The 26,025-nt window shown below is 41.1% G+C and overlaps 1 protein-coding gene across 1 annotated transcript in view; it reads right to left on the bottom strand.

Annotated features, from left to right (window-relative positions):
* The window catches only part of nrxn3b (neurexin 3b), a 264,830-nt gene that overhangs the window by 155,598 nt on the left and 83,207 nt on the right, over nucleotides 1–26,025 (bottom strand). The window contains exons 8-13 of the mRNA XM_029495823.1: nucleotides 6,423–6,626; nucleotides 2,973–3,092; nucleotides 2,320–2,432; nucleotides 1,752–2,020; nucleotides 1,234–1,424; nucleotides 148–321 (exon numbers count right to left, since the gene is read on the bottom strand). Of these exons, the coding sequence (XP_029351683.1) occupies nucleotides 148–321; nucleotides 1,234–1,424; nucleotides 1,752–2,020; nucleotides 2,320–2,432; nucleotides 2,973–3,092; nucleotides 6,423–6,626 (1,071 nt within the window). The remainder of the gene's footprint in view (nucleotides 1–147; nucleotides 322–1,233; nucleotides 1,425–1,751; nucleotides 2,021–2,319; nucleotides 2,433–2,972; nucleotides 3,093–6,422; nucleotides 6,627–26,025) is intronic.

Genomic DNA, 26,025 nt, shown 5'->3' with positions numbered 1-26,025 from the left:
TGACAAACACCTGGACAAGAGAAAAGAAAATAAGTAGGATTAACAATGCCAGCAAATGGCTTTAAGGGCTACTAAAGAGGCGTCTAATTAGACTGATAAATCTCACATGGCAGGTCATGTTTCTTATACGCTACAGGCCATCTGTACCTTCGCAGCCGCGCTCAATCTGCCCGCTGCGGAAAAGGGCATCATTGATGAGGTCTGGCAGGCGACCATTGAGGTCAACTGAGGCCAAGCAGCCCTGGAAGCCTTCCCGAGAAACCACCAGCTTTGGGAGGTTCTGGTACATGTTGGGTCCCAGACCTCCAATGAAGAGGTCCCCTGGAGTGAGGCAGGAGGAGAGGAAGAAGAACGTGAGAGGGGGAAAGAACACATGTAACCCATCGGAATCAACAAATATCACGGATATGTGACGCAGAACTGGGAAATTGAATGATTAAATGATTTCTACCGGAAACTATTTACTTAAAATCACTTTTAATCATAGCCTCTTTCTTCTTAATGACAATGAAAAAAAAAAGCATTATCGAGCCATCCATTAATTCTAAGTAGATGCACACACTGATTGGAGATTGAAAGGCAAGCCCATTACATGCTACTGAAAATGAGAACTCAAAAAGGTTTTTTGCCACTTGTTACAAAACGCTCATTTTAGCCTGAAAAATAGTTCCTTTTCATGACAAGACGAAGCTAATGTGATCAATAGGACAATTTATGGCACTGTCCAGGCCCGAAAATGCCAATACAGACTAAAAAAAAGTTCACATTGTAGACCTGCTGTTAGAAACAGGCAAAAGAGTGCTAGCAGCGTCAGAAGTGGTGCTGGGGGATTTGAAACAATTGTATTTGCATTTTGATTGCTTTGTTCCAGATCTGTGACCTCATGTAAAACTTGACTGTGGATGATGAATTAAATTGTCCAAGTACTTCTGACTTGAAGTGTATCCGCTGTGAGGAAAATTAAAAGTTGATTCACTGTAACAGTTTTTACAACATAATTTCTCCTCTTTGGGGATGTGAAATCACCTCAAGGCAAAATTTTCAAATGTAACGACTCGCAAGGAATATTGTCAACATCTTCATCGTGTGTCATGTCAAGTCTGACGGCTTCATATCTGAATAGAATCCAGGTCATGTGCTGGTATACTGGTGGGGCTGTGGGGGGTGCTGATGTAGTTGCAGGACATGCTTTGGCCATAAATGAAATTTCGCCCAAAAGCTACAATGTGGTACCTTTCAAGTCAAGGTTCTTGGCTCCGTTGACATTCTGGGTAACTGACTTTGAGTCCACCTTGAGTGTGTGTATGTTGGAAACGTCCCGTGTGATGACCACGTTATGCCACTGGTTGTCATTCAGTGGGTTGTCACTGTTCCCCTTCAACAGACTTGGCCCATTCCCCAGGTCAAACACATAGTGGATAAACCTGGCAGGAAAATGAACAGGTCAGCGTTTGATAGTTCAAGGTTTTGTCTGTGTGTTTGCATCTGTGAGTGTGCACTGTATGTCTTTTTTTTTTTTTTTTTTAAATCTTCCCCGTGTGATTGATTTCAGTAGAAGAACATACTTACAGCAATTAAATTGATAACAATTTCCAGAGCACCTCAGTGACTTGTATGCTTTGACATGACTGAGTTGGGAATGATAGCAGCACTGGTGCGTGACCCATGCCTTATAAAGCCACTTGAGCTGCTGTTTTAATTATCACGACATGAAAAAATAAAAATCATGTCAGCGTCATTGTCCCACTCACCCTTTGACCAGTTCTACAGCAATAAAGTCATTTCCATCGCCGCTGTTGAAGATAATGAAACCATCGGGTGAGGTGGTTTTGAACTGGAAGAAGAGGTGCATTGTGGTGTAAGCTTGCAGCGTGGCCAAGCCCAGGTAACTGCCTTTGGTCTTGAAGGTGACGGGGTCCGCTATGATGAAGCGCATGCCGAAACGAGCGTTGAGCTCGCAGAAGTCGATGTCCCCGTTCTTGCACATGTCGATGTACTGCATGCCATTGAACTTCAGGCTCTGTGGGGAGAGCGAGATGAGATATGTTGTTAGAAATGAAATGGGAACCAAGGTCATTGGATCCAGATTCCCATGGTAACAGAGTGTGCAATGATGCCACGAAAAGAATATACAAAAAAACCAAAAAACAAATTCACGTTTTCGCTGTGTCCAGTCAAAGGACAGTTAAATATGATGGTCTTTGACTTAGGTGATGAATAATAATAAACAAACCCTTCACTTCATGATCTGAGTTTATCGATGATCAACATGTGCTGCAATTATGTATTTCTTGCGTAGTAAACATATTGCACTTATACCTGCAGATGCCCGATGAAGGAGGAGGGTGCAGAAGAGACAAAGCGCTTCTCTGTCAGGATGCCTGTCTCCACGTTATTGAACTCCAGACGGGTGTGGTCTCCCGCCATCTGGCCTACAGCGGGAAAGGGAAGAGAAAGGACAAGAAGCAAGGGGATGACGGGCGAAAAAGAAGAAAGCGGGATAAGACAGCCTAAGCTCAGCAAAACATTAGCATGGTTTCACTTTATCTTCGTGAAAAAAACACCAAAGCTTAGAGTCAAATCAAAGAAAAACTGATGTATTAAAGATAACATTAACTATGCATTAACTGATGATAAATTTTTTATATTAATCGAGTATTTCTATTCCATCTATCAGACACAAGGCAGTCGTAATATCACTTTCCAAGATTGTAGATTTAGTTTAAAAATAATAATCACACACTTGTTCCAAATAAGTTCCAAATAAGTTTTAGATATCTTCATGGTCCTCGACAAGTGTCCATCTATTTAATAACATTATTAGGAGAGAATTTGACATAAAAAAAATTCTGTCCCATCCTCATTGCCAACAAATATATAGATATAAATATAAAAAAAAAATATACAGATATATGAATATATCCATATATACCATGACACTGCAAAGAAGCTGATAAACCCAAGAGAAATACCTTCGGCCATGTCGTCATCCACAGTGAGTTTGAAGATTTTACCGCGGCGGACAACTCGTACTGAGTGCCACTCATTGTCGTTGAGCTTTTGTCCGGCATAAAGAACCTCGGGGCCCTTGCCTGAAGAGGAAGGTTAGTTAGTGAAGGGACGGGGGAGGCAAAAACACAAACCAAATTTTTGTTTTCAGGCCATACTGAAATACTGGAAAAAATAAGAAAGACTCTAATATAGTTAGCGTCGCAAAATAATAAAAATGAATAAAATTCTGACTGAAACGATATCTTATTTTAATTTTTTCCTATTTCAAACTAGTTGGGACATTTAGCAAACAAAAATTTGGTCTGGATCAGACAACAGAGGAAAACAATACAAATCACAGCTCATGAAAAAGTAAAACATTTGCTGTTACTCATACAAGGACTCAGAATCTGTGACTCAATCCAGTGAACTCAGGTAAGAGCTTAATCTAAGCCTCTCTCCCATACTCAAAATCTCAAATCTGATAGATAACAACGCTCCCGCCAAGTTTTAACCCTCTTTCAGACATAATTAAATCCTCTTTAATTACAGCAGATACAAGAATTGTATTGTTATTGCAGCTTGGGATGCAGTAGGTTGAGCGTTTGGTAAGTAATTCATATAACCAACCACTGGAGGGCAATCTAGCCCCATCACGTTCACATTCAAGGCCAGCGCAGCTAATTGAGAGTCCGGAAGCTGCAGCATAGTAACTGAACTCAGGTTTTAAATTTAGAGAAGCAGTATTGTTTTGTCACTTATTCATTTCGTGAACAGAATTGGGTATTTAATTTCGTGACTAAGCCTGAGCCGTCCACTGCCGAGCCAAGCCCTGTAGAAGACGTGCACAGTTTGAATGTCTGGAAAAAAGCGTTTCCCTTTACGGGTGCTAGAAAATTTGAATATTTTTGGTGGTTTTGGAGTTGACCAATACATCACATCAGGACACACTGGTTTACAAGTTGAGGAAAACATAACATCTGAGAACATAAAGCAAACTTTTCCAAGTACCTATTTTATCAGATTGTTGCCACACTGTGACTTTTATCTAAGACACAGTGAACATCAGTGCGTCCACTACGTATTAATTATTATTCACTATAAAACTGGTATAGCTTAATTAACCCTTACTGGCAAAATTGATTTAAATGGCATTGCTTAGAAACTTTAATTTGCAGCCTGTGTATGTGCATGCGTGTGCGTATGTGTATTGGATCATTACTACACTAACACAATCGATATGAATGCAAATTTACCACCTCAGTAAAGGAACTCTGATTCGACTTGACACCTCTTTTTATTTTTCACTTTTTACAATACCGTATAACAAGAGTCCTCCCCATGAGTAAGAGCATAACTGCAAACGCTTTCTGTTTATTATATTAGGGACCTATATACTGCAGTATGTGGTAGAATATGGAAAGCAAGAAAACAAAGTAAGTGAGACACATCGCCATATATTACAGTATAATTGGAAAAACACTATAGCCCATAGAGAAAGCTGAAATGTTCAGTGAGTAACTATAGGCACACAGGGGAAGATTACCAGCTAGTTGCCTGAAATAATTTGAAAAATGGGCCATTTAAAATATATAGTACATTAGTGTGATTTGCATAACTTTGATCTCCCGCTATGACTTTTCCCCCTCTTATCTGAGAAATCCTCTTATCAGTCCCCTACATTCACACATTCCTGCCCTTACATCTAGCACACAGGCTATAATCAAACATTGACTGAAGGAAGAAGGCTGCAGAAGAAGAATGTTGACTTACTGGTGTTACAGTTTATCCTGACACAGTCTAGATGGGGAGGGGAGAATAAGTGACAGATGAAATCGCATCCTTCAAGGTTATGGCTGCAGACATCCAAGAGTAAGAAAAGCCACCTTCCGGGGACGGTCACATGACGCTGGCAGCCATTTTAGCCTGGTTGGCTACTGATGGTCAATATTACCACACTGATAGTGGAAATCCAATTTAATCTCACTCCAGTTCTTTCAAGAGGATGGCACTTTAATGATTAAACTAACTTGTTTGCTTTAGTTTGCTTGAATTGCAACTTGCATTTCATCATTAGAGGTCTTTAAATGGGATTTGGCTTCACTTTGGATTGTTCAATTTCAAAATGGCCACTTGCAATTCAACTGCCACATCAATTTTGCAACCCAGCAAGTTGTAGCTAAAATGTTGTATCTACAGATTATAAAATGAAGTGATTTAGATTATATGTCATTAAAAACTGGGGATCTTTTTAGAAATGTCCCTCTAAAGGAGTGCATTGAACCTGTGTTTGGCAGGTGCAGGTTGAAATCCATGTGACAAGGCTGGTCATGTGCCGTCAACCGCAACAGAAAAGTGGAAGCAAACAGCCTCGAGCCACACAGCACCAACACCACACAGAGGGCTGAAGACTCCTCTCAGAGGACCCGAAGGAAGCTTAAGAACCTACTCCTCTATGAATTAAACAGGGTAGGTTCAAATTTGGAATTTATTCCCATTTCAAAAGGTAAACTGTTTGGAAGAAGACCACTTTGCCCATTGAAAAGATGAATACAGACGATATTTTTAGTGGCCGTGGTAACCAGGTGTATTGGATTCAGTAAAAATTTGTTACAGCCAGGTGTTTTGTAAATACACACAGGTTTTATGTTAAGATGATCTATTCTGGGCTCACTGGTATAAAGGCCTGCACTCTACTTAAATGTACCACTCATGCCACCATCTGCAGGCGCACTGGGTGCTGTGGCATCGGGCTGTTTGCCAGATGGGCCGCAGGCTCGGGGGCCTTTGAAGGGGTGAGTGCCATCTTTGAACAAGGCATGGGAGATGCCAGCTAGACCAAGAGTTACTGATGGAAAGAGAGAAACATGAACCTGCTTTCATGAGGAAAACAAAAACAAAAACAAAAAAAGACCACAGGAACAAGAATGCATACTATCAGTGCAGCACTAAAATGCGCCGATGCTTACCTGCACCTCTGAATAGATGGCAGAATATTATCTGAATTGTCGCTATCTGAATTAATGCACGTCTCAGGACAGTGCCATCTATTAAAGTAATTTAAAAAGCAAAATGCTGTGCCTTTGGGAGATTCTGTTTGTCCACAATAATGAGCATGACTACAATGATCTATGATCTGTTCAAAAGATGTTCTGCAGAGCATGGGTAAGTTTGTTAAGTGTTAGCTTGATGGATATAAAAAAATCTACAAAGACAACCCAGCGTCAAGGCAGAGAATGTTACAACTCAGGCAAAAACAGTACATGCAACTACAAAGACAAACTAGAAAAACTGGTTTTAGTATGTGTTAGGCCTGATATCAAGTCTGGACCATAAAGAAAATATACAAAAGAATGAAAACGTAAAAAAACAGTAAGGCCTCCTCCTGAACTCGAGGGGAGGCTAACCAACAGGGGCGGTTTATACGATACCTAGGTTGACAGTCAGTTTGACTCTGCCACTGTCCAGCTCGAGCCGCAGCGTGTCGGCCGACTCGCGGGATGTAGCGGCCATTAGCAGACCAAACGCCCGCTGGGACATGAAACGGAGGGAGACGTCTTCAGCCTCGGTGTGCATGACGTTCGGCATCACAACCTTCATGTACATGCTGCCATCGTACGACAGGATTGAAGACTCTGCAACAGGAAGAGACAAACTGTTGTAATATTGATGGTGATTTAAGCGCCAGTATCTTTCATGTGTGTGAAAGGCTGTGTACGTTTCTCTTTGTGTATAAAAACAACAGATGCCATCGCAAGAGCATAACATACAGCAATACATTTCATACACTTCATCTCCTTCTGACAGCTTTGTTTATGCTACCAAAGCTTCTGATAAGATAAAAGAGAATGTGTGCAATGACAGCAAACACACATACACACACCCTTTGTGATGGGTAGTGCACCTAATCTGAAGTTGGAACCTGCTTGCATGTGGGCCCCTTTATAATTTTTCAACAGGAAATATGCACAGACACACACGTGTCTCACATGCCCAGTTGCAACTGCATTCATCATCCATCAAATGACAGGTGAGTGTCTGGGAGCTCACGCTGCTGAAGGCTGCACACACACTGCTCAGTGTGCAGAAAATTAAATCATCATGCTGCTTCCTCCTCTCCCTGGCAGGTCCAATCTATAGCTGTGGGTTGGCATCTTTACCCTAATTGTAAAATCTCTGAAATGTAAAATCACCGCGGATCACGCGAGAGCCTCTGTTCTCAAACGCGCCATGCAAACCGCCTTGTACGCAGAAACGATAAGAATAAACAGATCGCCCGGGTTGGAAGTCTGCTGGGCTGAACTGGATTGTGCTCCCTTGTTATGGACGGAGGGAAGAGGAGAGGGCTGGAGTGAGTGTTGCAAAGGCAAAAAAAAAAAGAAAAAGAAAAAAGGAGGTGGTCTGTCAGCAGACTGGAGCGAGACAGATTAAAAAGAGTATCCAACCATGAAATACCTGTTTTGACACCTCAGCTTTTAAAGGAAAAAAATAGCCCTGTGGCCTCTGAAATGCACCACCATTTGGCTGCATCCAGGGAACTGCTGAGGCTGGAGGTGAACATCACACGAGAGAGAGGTTGCACCTGTAAGCATTGCAGTGTCACGTGTCACACACTGTGTTTTATTTATTTATTTATTTATTTATTTATTTATTTATTTATTTATAATTTTTTTAAACATAGCAGGTATTTGGTAAAGTGCTATTTCTAGTTCAATATGTAGAGAGAAATGTGAACTTATGCAAAAGGTAATTCATTATAAGGACTATTTTGCTTCATTTAATTGTCAGAATTCATGTCAGATGTTGCAAAATTCATACTTAAGCAGAGTGCGAGCTCTAAACCATTCATCTCAGCAAGAGTGCTCTGCCATAAAAATGATACATTTGTCTGCGTTGCTTTCAGGGCCGACTGTGCGGGTACAGTATCGTGCGGGATAATGAAACCTTGGCTCACCATTGTTCTGCTCAGTTTTAAACTGTTCAGGTCCCCACCCTTTCCATGTCACCACTGCTTTCTCGCCCTCACACATACACAGACACAGAGATTTAAAAAAAGGACTCAAATATCCACACACACACGCCCCCCCAGGCAGATTACAGACAGATCTCCTAACTGACTGAGTCAGATATTGATTTGCGAGCCAGGTCACGCCCTAGACTAACACTAGGGGGGAAAAAGCAATGTGGCGAAACTCAATCAGCATTTCAGTAAAACTCTAAGAGACAATGACGACCCTATAAAACAAACTGTGACGCCCGCTCTGGATTTTACGACACATGTAAAACCAATTCTGAAAATTGTAGCTACGAAGAATTCGATATTGGAACATTCTTGAAAATGGATGCCATGTTTTTTGTTTTTTGAAGAATACAATTGTCAACTGGCTATAAAATACATAACTCCCGTTTTAAATTGCAAAGTCTAGGACAGAACTTAGTTGGATCTCAATGGCATTTCTGATATCTTTCTTGAGCCACAAGTAGGACCCTGAAGGATAGATAGATGAACAGTCCTAACTCAATGCTATTTGTTAATCATCAATTAACACAAAATACAAGTGATGCCAATGGAACACCATAAATGTATTTAACATATTGACCATATTTAGTTATATCCTACAGAATACTGGAAATGCCTAAATAGGGAAAAAGTATTTTGCAACCTATTGTGTTCGAATGCTTACCGAGCTTGTGCAAACTATTCACTATTGACTAGTTAACAAAAAAAAAATAAAAAACTCTTCAGTACTACACATATTCCTTCAAGGTTATTTTTATTCCTACTCCTCAACTATCTGACATGAATGCCAAAGCCATCACATGTCGTGCGCTCTCAGTAATAAATGACACTGATCACCCCCTCCATCACTACTTCTGCCATCGGGCCGACGATACAGAAGTTCCCTTTAATAGGAGTTTTTTTTTTTTCCCCAACTTGGAGTTTCTGTGCACTTTATGTTGTGTTTATTGTATTGTCTTTATGTGCATTATGTACTTGAGGAGGACAAATATCCCTCTGGGACAATTAAGTCTAGTCTACTCCATTCTAAAACTCAGCCAAGAATCAGTCCCTACCAGATAAACAATACGCTTTGGTGCTCCTCAGTCAACAAGCTTTTAAGCTGAGCAAAACACAATAGCAGTCAGTTTTAGAGGTCTGTTTTGACACACAGCATCCTTTTTTTCTGCAAAGCACTCCGTATCATGTTTGACTGTCATTGATTATTCTCAATCTCCCTACAACTGTGTTGTAGTGCAATGGCTTTTTATTGTCTTAGAAAGGAATGGGGATGTCTTTGCCTGACAGCAGTTCCATGCATTTTATTTCCACTGCACATTTTGAGTTTATTGTCAAAGACGTGCTCTCACTTTTACTCGCTACAAAGGAAAGTTTAAGAGGAGGGTCAGTGAGAAATCTTTGAATTCTAACTTTGAACTTTGGCAGGGAGCGACTGAAAGGACAACATTTATTTTGCGCCACCTGATATTGGCGTTGAGCAAAAGATGACGACACGCTTTCTTGCTAGTTGTTGGAGCATCAAAAATGATGCAAAGTGATTACTCAAATTTAAAAAAAAAAAAAAAAAAAAAAAAAAAAAAAATCCCTCAGGAATAAGAGTCAGCGTTAAGAGGGCTGTGGTATAAACACAGCAGCTGTAACTGTGACTGTGTCGGGCATAGATTGTTAATTCCCCTCAGCAGTGTCCTCCTTTTCAATGTTCACATTGGTGGGCCGTGCTCATACCCCTGCAGTGCTGAGCACACCTTCTTGTACTCACTAGAAATATTCCTCCATGGCAGTAAACAGCTTCTTAAGGTATGTCTGTTTTAAAAGAATGCTTGGATCTTAATTGGCTGTTTTTGGCCACCAGTTACGATAGAATTACTCCAAAGTAATTGCTGATGTGCAGGAACACGACATCACAACAACAGCAGAGTTCAATAAAATAAAGAACACAGGCATATTGTCCACAAGCAGTTCAGCCAGAGTCAGTGAAACCCTTCATTTGGAGTGCAAACTAGATTACAAGAACAACACCTAACTGGACACGACCACGTCCAGGTCTGACCCCTGTGGTTGACCTTCACAGGTTAGCTTAGCTTAACCACAGCGGTGAACAGGGCTGCCAAAAATAACCTGCTGTGGGGGTGTGTGTGTGTGTTAATGAGCAAGACTCTCTGAGCCACAGACTGCACCGGACCCCTGGTGACATAAACGGACCAACAAAGCATAAGGAAGCCAGTATGTCCAGCCAAGGCATATTCTTAAACCTTAAAACTCAAACTGCAATTTTAACACTTAATACAGAAGCAAACGTTTTCAGCCTTCATGCTATGCTAAGCTCATTAACTATTTTTTTGTAGCTATGTTTTGTTTTGTTTTTTTTCCCCAATCATTGCGCATAAAAAGCAAATAACCCCTATTTCCCAAGACTGTCAGAGTGCTCCTATCTTTTGCCCCATCGGCCATCTTTTTGCACTGTTGCCATGTTCCCAGATTTCAGTAATGAACTTGGTAAGTAATGTAATTACTTAAGCTAAAAAGATGTATAAAGTTTGTATGAAGGCATTAGTTCCCTTTTAGCTTATTGTGCATCAAAGTGTCTCGGAGCAAGTTATAGACTCATGCACAGCTTCGTGCAAATAAATATCAGAGCTGTAAGAAGTGGAAGCAGCTGAGCTGTTGAACCAAACCTCACTTTACATTTGTCGAGAATGTAGGGAACATCAATCTCTGCACAAAGTCAAGAACGCCGCTGTGATTATAGTCATTCATAGCCATTGCAAAGCTAATAATGGGCCTTGGAAAGATGCTGCAGGTGATTGCACTTTATGTAACCACCGTGTGCGTGCGTTTAGTGTGTGTTCATTTTGAGTTGTTTGGTTGCACAACACAGCATCTATGAAAGCGTAGACGCATACAGAACACGACGGCCCAGTTGAAGCTCGGGCGTGTGCTGCTCTGTAACTCGGTGTGTCTTCGGAGAGATGAGGATGTCATTTCAGATGCTAATTAAGCTGCTCCTTGTCAGTATGTGAATGTAAGTGCATGTGTGGACGTGTGTTTTCCAGCCAGCCACACACACTTTACATAATTAGCAGTCCAATTGAAGCAGAAGATGGAGAAGGAGGAGGAAAGCTATTAAATGAGAAGCTTCGCAAATATTCAGGGTATAGAGGGGGGAGTGCACCAGTCAAATCTCTTCAGTTGCAGACACACAAACACACACACACTTTAGCACTGTTCGAACTCTGAAATCTGTTTTCTTTCTCTTCATTCTCCCCCTCTCAGTGTTCCTATTGTTTACTTGCCTTGGCTGTAACTGTGTAGGATTATCTCATCTTTTTTTTTTTTTTTTTCCACCCTAACAGAGTGACAAGCCTTTGTTTTAAATGAACAAACCAACAAGGGCCTTGACTGTCATTGTGGTGTTTTAATGTGAATGCCTGTCAACCATTCTCCCACACACACACATTTTAGAGTCGGCTGTCAACAACCTTTAAAGATCAAAAATCACATCCTCATCCTGACAGCAAGGATAAGGACAGCGATAAAGGATCTTACAGGCACTAAGTGTGTCTTTGTCTCCTTTTTGTGTGTATGTAACAGTGTGTGTGTGTGTGTCTGTACAGTATTTTTGTGCAGTCCTTATGCACACTAAGTCAGTAGGAAATGCCTGCACTCAGCAGAGGAAACTGTTGGCAGTGGACGTTATCCACTGTAAGCTGCACCACGTGATTCACTCTGGAGACCCAGACGCATATGTGCACACAAACTCACACATGCACAAGGATACACACAAACAAACTGACCGCTGAGTCAACGATCAATTAATGCAGTGCTGATGTTAATTAATCTTTCAGGTCATTTTCAATGTCAATTAGTTTTTTGTTTTTTTTTTTGTGGCACTGTCTTATGTGAAAAAAGCTAAAGAGCTAAAAATAAAACCTTCTTGCCTCATTCATGCTGAAACGCTGGCCAATGAGTTTAGATATCCAACAGGCACAGCAACATAAATCTGGATTGAATAATCTGGAGCTCATTTTACTCTTAGCTCTGTTTTGGTATCTACCGACATCTGAGATAAAGCTCTGTATCACTTTCTTGAGATATTAATATTTAATATTAACGTGTTACTTGGTGTGCTGCTGTTTAAGTTTTATTTTGCTGTAGATTCTTGAACGTTAAGACCAATGACTGTGATCAAAAGATGCTAAAAAGCTCTGTTTAGCTGGGAAGCTGCAGAGTTGGATGATTCTCTCGGTTCATCTCCAATCAAGTTACCTGATGTGCTGACAGGATGTGCTAAGACAAGCAAAAAATGTAGGCTGTAGTCTTAGCCTGCATGTGGTATTCTATCGAGGTCAAACCAAATTTCATTTTAATCTCCCTGACTTGCCATATTTCCTTTATTCTAACTCAACCTAGATTTAGGAAATAGAACATGCAAATAACTTTGAAGAATGGCATCCTTTTCAGACAGTAAAACCTCAGGAGGAGGTCAATTTACCCACAGGGATTACGAAATATTCTGCTTTGCACAACCTAAGCAGGCTGAGATGAATTTTATCAGGATATCAAAAATCACAAGGGCTGGTGCAGCGTCAATATGAAGCAGTAAGCGGTTTTGGGCATCAGACATATTGAACAGGCTTAATGCAGGGATAAGGTAAATCCGTAAGGATTTATTAACATGTGACAGATACAATCGTTGTCTAAAACACGACTCTACACATAAAATTTCAAATATGATTTTGTCATGGACATGAAACTGGACTATTTACTCTTGCTATATTTCAAGGGCAGTAACATCACAGTGACTTAATCGTTCCCACGGTGTTGTTGGCTTAACCCCGCTGCTGGAGCGACATTCTCTAACAGCCGCTCTGGCCATTGAAGGCCATTGACCTTATGATTAATAACAGTTTGTGATGATTAATGGGTGTAAAATTCCTGCTTACTGGATCACTAAATACAGACACTCAAAAGTCACTGCGTGCAAAACACATGTACAACAAACTCTAAATGCATGTGTATTAACTTTAGCCAGTGAACAGACTCTTTAAAAGGCAGAAGGTCACTTGGGCCAAACAGAAAGGCTGTTTTTGGATATGCATTAAAAATGGTGCAATAGAAGCCAAACCAACTCTGCCCATGAACAAATTAAAAAATTAGACCTGGTGACTACAAAGTTTGTGAAAATAAAAAAATATTTTCTCCAACTTTTATGGGCTACTGGAATTCTCTGCTGAGAGAATTTGTTGATAAAGTATGTTTGATTTATGGTTTTGCTCTTTTACTGCATTTGCCCACCTTCACTGTGCATTCTGTGTCTGGAAGGCTTGGTAAAGATAAATCAGTAAATTTATTTCATGCGGTTTTGCCAATGTGTATTGCAAAAAAAAAAAAAGGAAAAAGAAAAAGGTACTTGAGATTACAGAGATCATCTGGAGAGCAGATTGTGAGTGTGTGCATGAGACCAGTACATTCACAACGTGTTCTTACATTATGCTTGTAAAGTGGAAGATTCGAAGTATGTTAACAGGAAAATTTGGAGGACGTGCAGACAGTTCTTTTTCCCAGTTTCATTAAATTTCAGGAAACCCAACTTGAACTCTCCTCTATGAGGAGAACTTTGAACTGAGTCATTTGCAGCGACATGTTCGACAAATGGCTTATTTTGTTACTCCTCCACAGCTGCTATACCGAGCTGTGCCTCCTATGTTGCGTTTAAACCACTGACAACGAAAATGTAATGCACAGCAGCTACCATTACAGGACCCCAGAGGAGATGCTTCCACCTCGCACAGTGGGCAGGCACCAGTGTGTGTTTAGCTCTAACAAGCTTTATCCCACTTACTTGCAACAAATGCATTGTTGACAAAGATAATTTCAATATTTCAGCAGACAGGGAAACAAATGCTATGAGTGCACACACCCAGTGAACCAGAGCTCCAGTGGAGGGCAGCAAAGCCCAAGACTGCCAGCTGCTGTTAATGGCAGATTCTCATCTGAGCTGCTGGGAGACGTGCAGGGTGGAGATGAGAAAGGCGGTATCATGGGCAAGTGTTTGCAAAAGAGCAAGAGAGGTGGCAAAATGAAACAACAAAACAGCAAAAGAGCAATGAGGAAAGGAGGTGCAGTCGGAAGAGTAAGCGCAGTGTCAGAATCAAGCCTTCTGACATGCTATGGACCATTGTAAACCTTCAATATCATGTCACAAAACAAACAAAAAGCAAGCATGTTATTTTAGAAATCATACAAACACAAAAACGACTGCAAAGTTTTTGTGTATTTCCCCGTGTTTTTGTAAAGATCAGTTGCTGTCTGAGAGACCTTCCTTCCGCCACCATGAGAGCTTTGGGGTCTTGTCAATTTTTCAGATGGCCGAACACTGAAAGCTTGGTTTCCTCCGTGCGTTCTCGCTCTCTTTCTATATCTATTTTACTCTGTGTGTGTGTGTGTGTGTGTGTGAGAGAATGAGTGAGTGAGAAAACCACGCAGAAGGACAAGGCCGAGTTCATGCGTGCGAGCGCGCGCATGGAAGAAGACAACTAAATGAGACGCAAGACACAGAGAGCAGGGGGGAGATGGATGCAGCACATTCCTATCCTCCCTATTCAGCATAGTGTTCCACAATAAGAGTCAGGGTTTACATAACCCAGAACAGCTCCTAAGCACACATTTAATTACAAATGGGGATTAGGGAGCAACAGCATAATGTTCCAAGCAGCAAAAAAACGGAAATGAACAGATCGTTTTTTAGAGTGCAGGAGGATCTGTCACCCGGGTAAAACATTGTCAAACAAGCTTCTGTCTCTCTCTCGCTGCCTCTTTGGCATTTTCAACAATTCAGTCTACTGTTTGTACTTCACTCTCCCTTTCCATCCATCCACTACTACCTCAGCCGTCCCCTTGTTCACTTTTCATTTCCACGCACTGTACAAATCGGTGGAGCTGAATCGCGTCGGGCACTACTGGCATACTGCTCCAGCAAAGGAGGATGACTGTCAGCTCGCCATGAGTCTGTCTTTTGGCGCCGCAGGCTGGAAACACCATCTTTAATGGCAGGCAACTCGAATCTCCTCAGCAGGAGCGGAGAAGAGAGGGTATTTCACTCAGCACTTCTTTTCAACGTGTTCGGCGAAAATGGCCAAAGCCTGCGTTCATGAGAATTAAAATTCAATCGACTTGACCTCCAATCACTCAGGAGCATCTCTCTCCAAAACCATCATTTCAAAAAAAAAAAAAATAGTGAGGGGCATAAGAGGACAGTGAAATGTGTATGAATCCATTTCAGAGAGAGAGAGAGAGAGAGAAAAAGGATTTCCAGTCACAGCACAGTATTGTGCCCATAGCTCAACCACAGAGTTCAGCTCCAACATAAAAAAAATAATAAACTTTTGATAAACACTTGATAATGCAGGAGATACAAAACTCATTCTGCTCAATTCCACGATTATTCAACAGCAGGAAGCAGATAAGTGTTAAAAGACAAGTGGAACAAAACTGAAATGAGAAATGAATAGAGGGTCCTGTTCTTTCATAGATTGGAATGGGGTGAATATATATATAAATATATAAATGACTCCCTAAATTTTGTGCGTGTGTGTGTGTGTGTGTGTGTGTGTGTGTGTGAGCAATTTTTACACCCAGCACAACATAGGCACATTCCAGCTTCAAATGAAATAGGATTAATTTAGCATGCTTCTGAAGGCTGCAAGACTGCAGAACAGCTCCAACATCCAAACTCACACACGTTAAATCTCAACATTGAGGCTTCAATGCATACGTCTTGAGCTACGTATTGTAAAATGGAGAGAACAACAAAAAGCATTAGCAGCGCCACACATTCATTTACATTACATGCCCAAACAGAGAGCTCTATGATATGTTTGTGGCTTCATTTTGACTTCAGAGGAATGAGCAATTTTTCACGCAAACATAAGAGGACAAAGGAAGGATGAGATGTGTATGTTTTGACATGTAGCTTGGCTCAGTGTGCACTAAAGATTTCAAGCTGTATGTCAGAATCTCTGACATATTTATTTAAACTTCTTCAAACAATTCCTGAAAATAGATCTCTTTTCCGCTTGCTTGAGGAAATGCACTATTTTCATCATTCACCCAGATGTATGGTGGCATATTCTTGAATACTATTTTTTTTTCTGTAGGTATATATGCCTGTCAATCATACTGCATGCTTGTTAGTTTGAATCTCAGCAGAGAGAGAAAAAAAAAAAAAAAATCGCTCCAGTGATGAGAAAATATGACAGCTCATTTGTCTTGTGGCACACAGACAGGCGGAATAGATAAAATATGAAGCACAGAGCGGTCACTCGCGGTTACCAGACACATTATTAGCATGTTAAAATGAGTGTGATAGAGTAACTTTAAGTGTAATGAGGATGTGCAGATGCAGCTGCTGCTGCTGCTGATGTTTCAAATCTACCACCTGCAGTGCAGCACGAAGGCATCATGTGTTAAATGATGCAAACCACTTACCCCATCCAGGGCAAGTGAGCCTTCACCGTCAGCGTTTACCAGCCTCGAAATCACACATTCAAAATTCTCATTCATTCATTCATTCATTCATTTTCTACTGCTTATCTGTTTCAGGGTCGCAGAGGGTCCTACAGGGTACACTCTAGCAAGGTCGCCAGTCCATCTCAGGGCCAACACACAGAGACAGACAGACAAACAACCACTCACATTCACAATCAGACCTGCGGACAATTTAGAGACACTAGTTAACCCAAACATGAGGTCTTCGGACAGTGAGAGGAAACCCACACAGGCACGGGGAGAACATGTAAACTCCGCGCAGAAAGGGCCCCAGGCCAGGATACCAACCCGCAATCTTCTTATTGCGGGGCAACAGTGCTAACCACTATGCCGCTGGCTGTCCCATTTAAAATTTTAAGCAATAAAAATCAACGGATAAAGTCAGTATGATTGAACAGATCCTGTTCTTGTGATTCTGATGTGTTTAAAGCCATGAATAAATCCAGATTGGAAAGATAATACTGGAGCGAAAATCTGCATATTGTATGATGCGCCACCATTTTTCTCTGGCTAACTCTTTCTCCTCTCTTCCTAATTTGTATAACAGTCCTTCTTTTGTGTTTCTCATGTCATTCTTCCTTCTCCATTTTCCATGTCTTTGCCGTCCTCCATTTTACTGTCTTTCCCCCCCGTTTTGTCCTGTGTATGTATCTAAGCTCTGGCCTGGTAGTCAGGGCAGACCTTGAAGTGTCATTTTCTCTGTCTGGTGAGATAAATGTGCCAGCACAGGTGCTTATCACCCGTTTACGCTGAGGAATGGGGCTGGGAAAAGAGGAGAGGCAACAGAAAGGCAAAGGTGAAAAGGGAGTTACAGTACAGCGGGCAGCGAGATGGAGGGGGAAGGTCATAGAAGTGTAGTGTGTTTCTTTAAATATGATCATTTCTTCAGGAAGGAGAACGACTTGAAATCTTTTTTTTTTTTTTTTTTACATATTCTGCTGTCTGGTGTTGACAGAGGAGGGGGATGAAATAGTTTTCACTGGAAATGACAAACCTACAGGCAGCGTCAAATGATTCCTCACTCCCTCTCTGTGTGGATATCTACTTTATGATAACAGGGGAAAAGTATCTAGAAGGCTCCAGTTGTACATCTCATTTTATCACACTCTGATAATGGCTTTCCCCAAATGCCAACAGCCAACCTGGAAAAAAGAAAAACTGCAAAAAGGTGAGTGACTGTACAGCATGTACTCAGTCAGCTGCACTGTTATCAACCTTGAAGTGTTGTTCTTCTATTAAAAACAACTTTTCAACTGTTTTATTGGACTTTCACTGTAAAAATCTGCTTAGAAATATGGCCTTGGAGATTGTGCTACAACGCCACCCCCCACCCCCCGAATTCTTCCCTTTCTTTAAATTATAAAAGCACCATTGGCTCTCAAGCTCTTTGTTATGATGATTCATACATTTTTCAATGTTGGACATTTAACAGGAGACACAAAAGCCTCCAAGACAAAACCAAAACTTGTATTCAAAGGTAAACTACAGACAAAACCATCAGAGGTTGACACCAAAACTGCAAAAACTAATCACCCGCCTTCATTAAAAAGATATCTCCATTTCATTGACTTTACTCATTCAGCTTTAGTTTGGTTGTCAGAGTTTGCTGCTACTTTTACTACATATATACAGGAGTGCCATTTGTGGACTGGAGGAGCTTTCCAAGACTGAACAACCAAAACAGTGGAATCTATGTTCAGGAACTCATACTGAATTATACTGAATTAAATTGACATTCTTACATTTTCCTTTCAATCTGAATCATGTACAGCATGGTAGTGAATCAAAAAATATGCCATTAAAATACAATGCTATATAAATCACATAATGGGACATATATATACATGAACAAAGGCCAACATGTGGCATAAAGAATTGGCCTTGACCGTAAAAAACAACAACAATGCCACAAGGGTTATTATAGGGCTTGAAGATAAAGTGAGACATTCAAAAAGATAACATTTTCCTTTTTGTTTTATCGTCCCTCAGAGAGTGGGGAATGCTTTGAGACAGGCATTTCAATTATGCTACTCTAACACTGTTGGAACTGGCTTTTAGCATATCTGAAGAGCTGACCCCATCCAAATACAAATGAGTTTGGAAAAGATTTTTTAAAATGATTATTAGGTTATCAACATGGATGCAGTGATGGTGCAGTCGGAGAAAATGACTCAAAGATAGCCCCCTAATGCCCCCTATTATGCTGAGGGTGCCAAAAGCATTGTTAATGACACATTGGCCTATAATTGTGACCCATGTCAAGTGTTGAACTTTTGGAGTTAGTGCACAGAAACACCAAACTGGATATTATGATTAAATTTTGCAGGAGGACTATTTTATCAGCCACAAAATACATTAAGCATATCATCTGCAAAATATTTTTTTTTTTTTGGCAGAAGTCAACCCTTTCTCACTATTCAGAAGCAACCTAAAGGTATAGCGGTATCATGTTAAAGCCAGGGTTACGATAGTTCCATGAGCCAAGGTTACAAGCATCAATGTCATTCATCTCTGTACTGCAATTACTACCTATGATTAAACTGTAAAAGCCATGTGACAACCTATTATTTCACTGCTGCTATATATAAACATCCAGCAAAATCAGCAGGTAATAGCACACCGTGTGTCTTCTAGTATTTCTGTCGTTTTATCAGAACCAATGGTGATTTATGCAATTAAGACATACGCAAACTTAAGCGCAAATGCAATAACACGCAGAAAAGCTAAACGCCTAGGCTAGCAATGTTAGCAAGGAGAGGTCAACCAATTTCACCCCGCAATTGATCAATCCACCGCAAGTAAATATGAGTTGAAATTCAATTGACCAGAATTAAATGAAAGAACCAATGTGTCAGCGGATGGTAGTTCCGGCAGCCTTCAGGACAAACATAAAGAAAGGAGAAGCCAGGGCTATGATGAGTTATGTCACCGCCGAGCCACGGTGGACAAACTCCCAGCCATCAGCTCAGGCCGAGAGCCATCATGACTGCTCTCCACTGACAGGAGGGAAAACACGGGCACTTACTGTATGTGGGCGGTGGCATCTTGTCAGAGAAAATGCAATATGCATTAGACACAAACCAATCTGTCTCCCGTGGATTGGTGTGTGTGTGTGTGTGTGTGTGTGTACGTTCCTGAGTGTATATCTGAGCCTGATGGTGTCCGGGTATGTGTGCATTCATGCGCCTGTGTGTGTGTGTGTGTGTGTAGTGGAAAAGCAGAAATAAGAGAGTCTCGGTGGGATCGCTTGGCGCTGGGCTGGCACACCGTCAGACAAACACACTTCATTACAGGCCTATTTACCTGATTAACTGGGCTACTTTATCAGCAGCACAGCACTCACAAACCAACGACTGTCAGCAACACCCCCGGCTTCCTAAAAGCTCCCACGCCCACACATGATTTCCAAACACGACGCACAACTTCCTGGCCGACTGTTTGAATGGCTGAGTAGCATGCTGAAACAAGGCAGTGCACATGATTCCCTTCCCCTGTCGGAGTCTGTGCCTGTTCCCCGTAGACTTGAATTAATGTCACCTTTTACCAGTTAGACTCAAATGTGACCTGAATAATCTGTTGGACTTGAGTTTTCCTTATGGGGAATAACATTTAGGTAACCTTTTCATGTAATGGTATGTAACAATCAAGAAGGAACAGAGCCTAGAGCACCCTACCAAAGATGAGAGAGAAGACAAAGTCCACCTTGAAACATTATCATTACAGGAGTGTAATGATTTTCTTTCTTTTTGCTTTCTGGGGATCTGACTGTGGGCTATTTGAGACAAAAATCATTCTCCAGCATCAGTTTGTAGAAGTACTACTCTGAACTACACCCGTGCGCCTGAATCAGCCCAATTAGACATATTGCAGATGAAGTGCTGGGTTACAAAAACAAACGTTCACACTTAATAAGAACGTCAGAGAACAATAAAAACAGGGCACGAAAATAAATAATGAACGCATCACATCAATCCTAATGGCCTCATCAGCTTCTGCCGTGTCAGGACAATAACTTACTCTTTAAACTATGTTAACACATGGGCACTGGGTTGCATTTTAAGTAAGCAGCCCTTCTTTTTTTTCTTCGTTATGTGTGTCTGATGCATCTGCATTGAGCCAAGTTGCCCTATTTGAATTCAGATCACAAACAGATGGATTTTTGGCAGGGCTATCCTTCCAGTCACAACCCAGACGAGAGGGGTCTATCAGGGCCAGGGCCCCGGGATCACACTCCTGCACAGGGCTTTGACACTGCCTGGCAAGCGCGCACCCACACACACACACACACGCATTGGCAGCCATAGAAAAGGCCTTCCTTCCCATGTGAATGAAGACGTATACAGTGCACAGACACAGAAGCATATGGCCACACAGAAACAGCAAACGATGATATTCATTGCTTTTTATACATCATATTCAGTGTGTGGACACCCCAACAAACACACACACACACAAACTGACTGGCTCCCATGCTGACACTACATCTGTTTCTGTGATACCGTGGTAGAACTCTGATCACAGGTGCTGTCGTGTCTCATGCGCTGGGTTAAAGAAGACATGCCAAACAGAGGGAGTGAGAGAGTGTGTGTGTGTGTGTGTGTGTGTGCGCGTGTACGCATGTGAAGGAGGAGTGGAGGCACAGACATTAAGATCCAAAAAGTCAAAGAAAGGGAGGATATGAAGGAAGAGAATGAAGTGACACAGCAAAAGAGAAACAAGAGGCACATGAGATGAGAGATAAATCATCTTCAAACTAAACCTGGCAGGAATACGTGGAAGAAAACAGAGAGGAGACATGAGCGCTGTTGTCTCTTAGTTATTGTCTGGTAAGATCTTTGATCTTCTCAAACAGGCTAAAATATGTGTCTACGTGCATTTCGCTCTGATAAACAGAATAAGACGATTTCTAGCGTTTTAGCTGCCAGTGGAAGAGAAGAGATTACACAAAGCAGTGTGCGCTGTTCAATACAAATAAGATGAAATTATCTTGAGACTTTCATTTCTGATAGTTCCATTATTTGAGCTCCAAAAATACCATCAGTGTAAAATGTAGCGAAACGATTTCTATTCATTCTGGGTTTTCTAGCGTTAGAAGGAAAAAAAAAAAAAGAAAAAAGAATCAACAATAGTGTACAGGGAGGAGTTTTGGCAAGTAGATTTTATGAAGTAGTAGTAAAATATGCAGAAGCACCAAGTACCAAATTTATAGGTTGTTAAATATTTTATTAATATACTCCAAACTCAAGTATGATGAATGTAGGACATTTAACATCAAAGGAACAAGAATTTAGTGTAACACATTCAATGCTGCCACATTATAAATGATGAGTATTAAAACTGCCAAAGACAGTTTTGGTCCAACAAATAAAATTAGATAAAAATTATGTGGGTATTATTACCCCAGAAGTCATGTTTGGCTAAAAGGATATAAGACAAATGTGGTACAACGGTGAAGAGAAAAAGGTGGGAAACAGTAGCTTTAATAAATAAATCCATTTTGTGTGTTCATTCACACACTTCCAAAGTTAAACTAAAAATTTTGTGCACTCATATTGATACATATGGCACGTAGCTCACTAGTACTTAAGTTTTCACACTTGGCAGTAAAAAGGGGGCGGGCCACAAACATGATTTTAAACTTTGACTGTTGACTGTTTGTTTGCACGGGGTGAAGTAAAACCTACATCCAGTCAAAGCAGCTTGCGATGATTTGAGGACACGATCACGGTCGCATGTTGCAATTGTCATTTCCAGTGACAGTGTTTGACATAGGGCAATGTTGTCCTTTGGATACTGAGTACACAGTGCACTTCATGTGAGCACACCGACTGAAGCACCGCTATGAGGTTAGCTGCTGCTAAAAGATGAAGAGAGAGGTAGAGGAGAAAAGTACCTACACAGATAAAGAACCGCAAGTCCTCCCAATGATGAAGTATAGTCCCTATCCTTTAATTTTTCTAATTTAATTTGTCCAACCATATAATTATATCTTCTGCAAATCTTATTTTCCAGCAGTTCTAACTTGAGCTTTTTTGAGACCAAGAAGAAATTTTGACAAGGAAACAGTCAATCCTTAATTTATTTGTGGTCTTTGCTCATAAGAAGTCAAATTTAATTTAAGGTATTTTTACTGATGAGCCAACTACTTGTGTACTTTCTAGCTGAAAAATCAATCTGCCCTCAGGTTGCTGGAAGTCACTCACTCTCAGAAATGATCTTAGTGTCCTCAGTGGTAGCTGTCTGAATTATTCACTGTGGCATTCAAATCAAACCTTCTGATGCTCTTCCATGAACAATTTACATGTAACACATTTTCTATTTTTCTATATGCTTTTCTGGGACGTTTCTTTAACATAGAGGAAGAACAAACCAAACTAAATCCTCAGAGCAAATTGGAACATTGGCTCCTTGTTGTTGTTCTGAGCATAAATGATAGTTAAACATGATGCCAAAAGAATTTGTTCATTCAAGTTGAAATGTAGCTCTGATTAAGATTGCATGATTTCCATTTCATGTTTTATATCAAAACTCTTTCATCCTGTTTTTGCTGTAGCCGCATTACTTAGTATTAGTAGCTTGTAGCAGCAGTATTGATGCATACAAGAATAGTCAGAGGAGCTTGCATAAATTGACTTTGGTTGTGCTGATATGAGAGGTCTTTGACTTCATAAGTGTATAGATGGAAATACTAATATAATGTGACACATACTTCCAGTGACTGCCATGGAAATCCATTTGAATTAAATGACATCACCAAAAAGTGCAGACTGATCTGAACGCAGACAAAAGAGCTTATTTACATTCCAGAACAAAGTCACGAGCAAAGGCCAATCATTGTAATGTAAATGTCTGACCTTTGTTGCACTGTGCTGGTCTCTCGAGAGTGTTGATCTCGATCATTTCACAACTTGTCTCATCATACATGCACAACTCTCAGCTGTGCCATATAGTGTGCTTAAGATCAATAGCCAGTGTCATGTGTGAATACATCTCGGTGGTTCTTTGATATTGTCACCAGGGAGCTCAGCAGCCTGTTTCAAACCTCTGAGGAAGAGGAAAATAAACCATTCTTACCAGCAATATTAATACAATTCCATTTGTTCCAAACTATTGCCCACTTATTTTGGAATAAAGAAAATACCGTGTCATTTTAAGCCTGACATTTGAAATCAGATTGATTTCTAAAGTTACCTTTAGAAATATTCTACTGGGAGCTGTATTGGAAGGAATGGTTAAGGATTAGAGACACTGATCAGATCAGATTCACGTGTACATTTGGTTTGTCAACATCCAGACTTAGTGCTATTTGCAGATGATGTTTTCGTCCCTGTCTTATCAGACACCTCATGTGCTGATTTCAGCTTGGTGTCAAACGGTTATGATAAAACGCCACACCTAAGTCTGACAGCAGAAGAAAAAAAGTGGATTGCGAGGCATAAGTGAGCACAGAATAAAAAGAAATGGCGAATACACTGATGAAAAAGAAACTGTCTTTTATTGAAATTGTACAGAGAACTGTCTTCACTCTGGTGCAGAAAAGGAAGATACAAATCAATTTACAGCTCAGTCGTCTTTTCAGCCCTATACTTGCGGTCACAGACTTTGGGAACTAACTGAAAAAATAAGATCGCTGACACAAGCAGCCTGAGATGAGATTCCTCCACGGGGTGGCCTGGCCCTTGTGTGTGTGTGTGACAAAGTGAGTGGTTCAAAAGCTACTGCATATTTGCAGTGAACAGGAACTAAGGCTGACCAAGTTCAGCCTGCTCAGGGCTGACCGCAGAGCAGACCTACGATGCCCCCAAGGGAGCACAACCCCCGCTGTGATCCCACACTGCTGTTTTGACTACAGTATGCCGTGGAATCTGCAGTTTCAGAGTTATTGCCCATCTTGAGCTATGGAGACCAGCATAACTTTTTACTGCGGGCACAACCACATTGTAGCTGCCAAATTCTATTTGAACTGTGCAAATGTTTGTCAGTGGTTGTTGAGTGAACACATAAAAATTTATTCCAAAGATTTATTGTTTTAGCAAAAGGTTTCACAACAGTGAAGAGCAAAGTGAAAGGAGTCGCCAAATCTGAAATGGCAGGGGTTGAGATATCCGGAGATTTAGTTTGAGGAAGGTGAAAATAATTTATATCTTTTCATTAAACTTGCAGGACATCACATCTTCCAAACTCTATTCTTCACAGCTGTAGTGTGCTACACAGGCTTTCTGTTAAAAAAAAAACAAAAAACGGAGCCTCCAAACCACTCACTCTCCTTCATCCACATCCGGGTCGCGGGGCTGCTGGAGCCAATCCCAGCTCACATCGGGGGAGGGGCGGGGTAAACCCTGGACAGGTCACCAGTCCATCGCAGAGCCAACACACAGAGACAAACAAGCACTCACGCTCGCATTCACACCTACAGTCAATTTATAGTCTCCAGTGGGAGGAAACCCACGCAGACACGGGGAGAACATGCAAACTCCACAAAGAAAGGACCTGAGAATGGAACCCGCAACCTCCTTACTGTGGGGCGACAGCGCTAACCACTACGCCGCCATGCTGCCCACCTCCAAACCTGCTTATCAGCTCTGACTACACTGCATGTTGGGAGTATTGGAACAATTTTAACACAAACTCCACTTGTGGAAACACACCTCCAAACAACTGCCCTGGGGGAATTCCAACAAGAAACTAAATTCCAGAGGCATGGATTTAGCCGTGAAAGGACCATCAGCACGTTTCACCACGTCTCGAGTCTCATTGTGCAATATGACAAAAAAAACTAACAAAAAAAAAAAAAACAACTGCTGAACTGGAGAGTCAACAAACGGTCTGGTGGGTTATCACCCGGCAGCAACAGCACGCAACAGTGACATACCTCTGCACTGAATGCAGAATTCAGAGATCAACGTGTGGGCTGGAACAGAACAGGACACAAGGAAAAGAACTTAGTGGGGAGGGTTGCTGCATGGACTGTCAGGGACATGTGACTCCATGTTTTCTTCCCATGGGTGGAAGTTCAGTGAGCCACATTGACTCTGTTTTGAGTATTTCCTCGTCAGTACACCGCTGTCTTTACAGCTGCCTTTTTTTCCCCACTTTTGGTGCAGATAAAACATCATGGCATGGCTACAAAAATACACAAGACACAAGAGTCAGGCCAAGCTGAGGTTAACTCCACTGGACAGCCCTGGCTCCCAAACTCAGCTCCCTGTGGAAGTTTAGCTCATGTCATGTACTCCACATTATCGCCACGTAACATTAAGATTAAGATGAAGAGTATTTTATTTATTCTACATATGGGAAATTCAAGGTTACAGCAGCAAACATGGGTATTGAAAAAATACAAGAATAACTGCTATTTCTGTTATTCATGGCTGTATAGTTTGAGCCTGTTTCTATGTGACATTAAATTCCATCTGCTTCTAGGAGGACTTCCTTTATTATTCCTTCCCGATATCTTACTTGTTCAA

This window comes from Echeneis naucrates, chromosome 24 (genome assembly GCF_900963305.1).
Source record: "Echeneis naucrates chromosome 24, fEcheNa1.1, whole genome shotgun sequence".
NCBI classification, from domain to species: Eukaryota; Metazoa; Chordata; class Actinopteri; order Carangiformes; family Echeneidae; genus Echeneis; species Echeneis naucrates.
Note: the sequence above shows the minus strand (reverse complement) of the source record. Positions and strands in the feature narration are given on the sequence as shown.